The 4,868-nt window shown below is 38.3% G+C and overlaps 1 protein-coding gene across 1 annotated transcript; it reads left to right on the plus strand.

Annotated features, from left to right (window-relative positions):
- The first annotated feature begins 2,414 nt into the window (after window positions 1–2,414).
- LOC124353791 lies at window positions 2,415–3,366 on the plus strand. The gene is made up of 3 exons (XM_046803791.1): window positions 2,415–2,519; window positions 2,813–3,067; window positions 3,341–3,366. Exons 1-3 carry the CDS (start codon window positions 2,477–2,479, stop codon window positions 3,364–3,366), a joined length of 324 nt encoding a protein of 107 aa, XP_046659747.1. The 5' UTR covers window positions 2,415–2,476.
- The last annotated feature ends 1,502 nt before the right edge of the window (window positions 3,367–4,868 follow it).

Consider the following 4,868-nt stretch of genomic DNA (forward strand, 5'->3'; position numbering starts at 1 on the left):
GCATTTCCGATCGGTACTTTCCCGACCTCAGATCAAGTGCCAGATCGTCCAATGTGATCTGTGATCGTCCAATCTGGCACGTGATCTTAGGTAGGGAAAGTACCGATCGGAAATACACCTGGTTATCAGTGCAGGCTTAGGTTGCGTCCACTCCGTAATTCTGGCGAAAAAAGAAAAACATCTCTCGAGATAGTACCGAAATTAAAGCTCATATCACATGAACGCTCGTAAATGGTAACTTTTAACTTGTATATTTACAATAAATAAGTATGTATAACCTATAACGAATAGTAGATAGAGACAGAGTAGGCACCTTCTTCGCCGACATCGCATTTTTTCGGTAGGCAGAAAACAAGAACCGATCGGCATAATAACATGCAATTTTCACAGTAAGTCAAATAAAGTCTACTGTTTCTAATAATGTAGTTTTTGTAAATAGTGGCATCTGGACTTCCAAAGTACCAATTATATCAACTGTTGTAAGCTATCCTGAATGTGTTAAATGACCTGCATTTCGATTGGCTAAATAACCAAGACACTCACCTTTAAGGCTGCGCTCTACCACTCTGGTAAACGCTGATGCAAGGGTCTTGAATCTGCCTCATTGTAGGCTCATTTTTTGAGCTATTACAAACATATTGATGTTATTTAAGTAACTAAATATTTGTATACGTGCATTAGTTTTTGAAATTTCAATTTCGATTCAACTTAAGCTGCACATCAGGTGGAAAGTTTTAAAAAAAGGGTATTTTCAACGTTTCATAAAATAAAAACGCGAATTTTTATTAAAGAATAAAATACAGACATTCGTAGATTGGAATATAGTAAGAGTAAAACTGCAAACGGTTTATTAAAAAGTTCTGAAGTTAAGGTCCAATAAGGCAGACATGAAAGGTCTGCAAGCGCTATTCAACGCTCTGTCAGGTGGCGCGCGTGGCGGCTACAGCCGGAAACTGTAGGCAACTCTCCCACCACTACCTGCTGGATATTTCCCCTCACCCGCTTTCGCTAGGTTATAACGTGTGGCCTTTCAGTGTTGGTGTTCCTTCAATTTGTTGATTTATAATATCTACCCCGCGCGGCGCCGTGTCTTTCCAACGGCCATGGGCGAGACACTACTTACGCGCCACCGTTGCGCGCCCATGCTATGAATGATCGTGTTGTGTGGAAGCTCTCATATACAGCTTCATATCAACGAAATAGTGTTGGCGAACTCTTTCCGTAACAATAAGTTCGTAACGTTTAACAACTACCTCTACCTCCTGGGGAACAATAAATTATTGAATAATGTCATTATTTTCAAAATATGAGTGACATACCTCATTATGAGGTATTTTGTTTAGTGCAATATTATAGTCTAACTATAATAGGTTTTATTTGACTTAATGTATGATTGCTTCATTTGATTGTTAAACAAATCTCATTACATGAGCAGCTATTACCCATTACAAAATAAAGGAATTAAAATTTTAACATTTTAATTAAAATTCCACTTTTTACTTTTTACTACAAATGCATATTGCCAGAACTAGTTAACCCAAGATACCCTCGAGGGCTTCCTGTGAGAGACAGACTAGATGTTTTATAACTGCAATGTTATGTTAGTATAATGCAATAGACGTGACAAGAGCAGCCAGTAGCGTAGCCAGATATTTCGTTCGGGGGGGGGGGTCCGAAACCAGGAGATCCGGGGCACGTTTTATGTGATATTTCCTAGTGAGTTCACTGGTAAAAGGTAAATACCAAAAATATGGAGCTTTAGTAACTACGCCGTATAGAAAGTGGAAAGATGTAATAAGCAAATTCAACTCTCACAGCAACTCTCGTACCACAAATTTTCTTGTATACCTACAGAAACTTTACGAAGTTCGATTCTGGCCGAGTAGAAGGCACCAAAGTGATGTTGGATTCACTGGATAAGAAAGAAAAAGAACAAAACAGAGCTTCACTCAAGCGACACAACTAATTGACACAACTATATTCTGTGGAGAAAATGAAATACCCCTTCGGGGACATTGGGCTACTGACGGCCAAAACCCTTTAGAAAAGGAGGGCAATTTTCGAGCGTTGCTCGGGTACACATCACATTAACGGTCGGAAAATGCACCGGAAAAACTCTACTGATTAGAAGTTCGGCTACTTTGGATTTCACTGATTGAGGTATTTATGAATGAGTTATAACCTCCTGAGTCCCAGAGTAAATCTGTGTTTTAAAGTGTCAAAATCCTAAGTGGCTATATTTAGTACAAGTGCCTGACTGTGCTTGAGTCCTGGACAACCATCCCTCTAAAGTGGGTCAAAGACCTAAGTGGCTATTTTTAGCCACTCGCAAAAAAAAATTCACAGAGTCCCTCCTAGTTGTGTTATTCCCATTCAGGTCGCAGCACTTGATAGAAAGAACAGTTTTTGGCCATTAGTAGTGCAAAGTTTTGCCACCAGAATGCTCTAGGTATGCTCCAGTCTTCTTAACCTAAAAATGACTGACCCTCCAGAAAAACGTGACCGGCCAAAACGTTCATGTAAGTACTTTATTAATATTTTAGCCTTAGCTCGTACTGATATCATTAGATAAGAACTATGTCTGCATTTTTAAACGATAAATTGTGACAATCGGCTTTTTGTTTAAAGTAGCTATAACAGGTTTATTTTTGTAGTTCCTAAAATAGGCACTTAGGCGCTATAGACTATAAACCCATATTTTTATAGTTCCTTTTTTTAGTCACTTAGGTCGTTAGCTAAAATGTTTTTTTCTTTAAAAAAATAATAACAGCTGACAAATATATAATGTAGTTGATTATTTATGTGTTTTTAGGTCAAGGCAATCAAAACCCTCACTACGAACCAGTCAATCTAGATGATTCTGAGATTGAGGGCGCGTTAAATGATGATGATGAAGAAGGGGACTTGTTGAGACACAGAGACCGCTTTTTTGATGTGAATGAAGTTATTGGAAATTGGAGTGATGACACCGATGAAGACCCCACATACGAGCCTCCCAATGAGCCGGATCGTAAAGGAAGACACGTCAGAAGAGGATCCACAACCAGAAGCAATCCAGCGAAAAGAAGTAAGATAACTACCTGAATTCCAAAATTACTTATTATCTCATGTATTTGAAATTATTACTAAAATATGTATTATAGTCCTTGTAATTTATAATAAGGTTGCTATAACAAAGCTTAGTACATTTAAAGGAAGTAAAAAAATATGTATGTCAGGTTGTTTAATTCTGGAACCATTGAGAGAAAAAGTTTAGTAATTTCAAGATTATTTTATTTAACAATCTTTTTATTTAATTGTTTGAAAGTAGCAAAAATATTATGGAATTGTTTTGTTCCAGGGAAAGAGAAGAAGGGCGCTCACTAAGAAAAAGGGAGATGGGGGCTAAGAAATCGAGAAAAACGAAAAATCAGGACAAGGATTTTTCACCCCCATGGAGGACAGGACCATTCAATCCGACACCTTTGACGATTGCTCAACCAGCATACCTACCTATCGACAGTGATGACTGGACAGCTGAACAGTATGTACAGCAGAATTTCGACGATGATATTCTTAAAAAAATAGTTGAGAAATCAAATCAGAACTACTTGTTGAAAACAGGAAAGGACCTAAAACTAAGACTACCTGAGTTAAAAATTTGGCTAGGCATAAACTTTGTGATTTCAGCTCTACAAGTACCATTGATTAGAATGTGTTGGGAAAAAAAGTGGAGGATTCCACTTGTAGCAAACAACATGGCGAGAGATCGCTTTTTTTTCCTTATTAGGAACTGGATAAAACTTGTTTTTGATAAACGAAATTACAGCAGACGAAAGAAAAGCTGATAGGCTGTGGAAGGTAAGACCTTTACTTGACCGAATCTTTAGAGGGGCTGTTTTGAAACAGAACAAACCACAGGAATTGAGTATCGACGAGATGATAGTGCCTTTTTCTGGAACGTGTCTAGTCAAGCAACACATACCCAACAAACCCAACCCAACGGGTTTGAAAGTTTATGTTCTTGCTAATCCAAACGGAATTGTTTGTGATTTTACTGTTTATCAAGGACCAGCCACATACGTAGAAAACCCAGAACTTGAGCAATTCTGGCAGTGTGAATCAGCTGTCCTTCAGCTTACTAGGTCTTTAGTTCCCGGCCACACATTGTATGCCGATAGATTTTTCACTTCAGTTAGGCTTGCTGACGAACTCCCTGAAAAAAGGTTTTAGATTAACTGGAACAATCAGGAAAGACAGAATTCCCGAAACTACTGACCTTCCAAGTGACAAAGAGTTTAAGAAAGCAAATGAAAGGGGCACCAGTTTTTGCACTGTAAGAGAAGAAAAAGATAAAAATGGAACAAAGACAGACAGAGGGAAAAGTAGCTATAACAACAAGTGGTTTAGACAACAACTGTGTATGTATGATATCTACTGCTGAGTCAATCGAGCCTTTGTGTGAAGTAAAAAAGGTGGTCTAAGGCCAGCAAACAGTTTATCAATGTTTCTCAACCTAAAGTTATCAATGCATATAATGCAAAAATGGGAGGCGTAGACTTAGCTGATAGAATGCTATCGTATTGCTCCTCACGAGCCCGGACAAAGAAATGGACATTGAGATGTATCCTTCATTTTCTTTGATTTGAGCCTTAGTAACAGTTGGCTTCAGATGCGGGAAACCAAACAAAAAATACAAATTCCAGCCAAAAGAATTCCGCAATTCAGGACTTTTAAACTTAAATTTGGGGAGTTGCTAATTGAGATGAACTCAGCCAATGAAGCTGTTGCTTCGAATGACAAAGATCTAGAAGATAAGGTGGATAACCCATTTGGAGACAGACGAGTACGGGCTGACCCTACTCCAGAAAAAAAGAATTGAAGAAGCA

The sequence above is a fragment of the Homalodisca vitripennis genome, chromosome 1, assembly GCF_021130785.1.
Source record: "Homalodisca vitripennis isolate AUS2020 chromosome 1, UT_GWSS_2.1, whole genome shotgun sequence".
Taxonomy (NCBI): domain Eukaryota; kingdom Metazoa; phylum Arthropoda; class Insecta; order Hemiptera; family Cicadellidae; genus Homalodisca; species Homalodisca vitripennis.

Bases quoted from the DNA above. Each gene is read 5' to 3' on its own strand.
- LOC124353791 (XM_046803791.1), top strand. From the start codon at position 2,477: ATGACTGACCCTCCAGAAAAACGTGACCGGCCAAAACGTTCAT. The intron at 2,520-2,812 runs GTAAGTACTTTA...ATGTGTTTTTAG, and splicing joins TGACCGGCCAAAACGTTCAT to GTCAAGGCAATCAAAACCCT. The intron at 3,068-3,340 runs GTAAGATAACTA...GTTTTGTTCCAG, and splicing joins AAGCAATCCAGCGAAAAGAA to GGAAAGAGAAGAAGGGCGCT.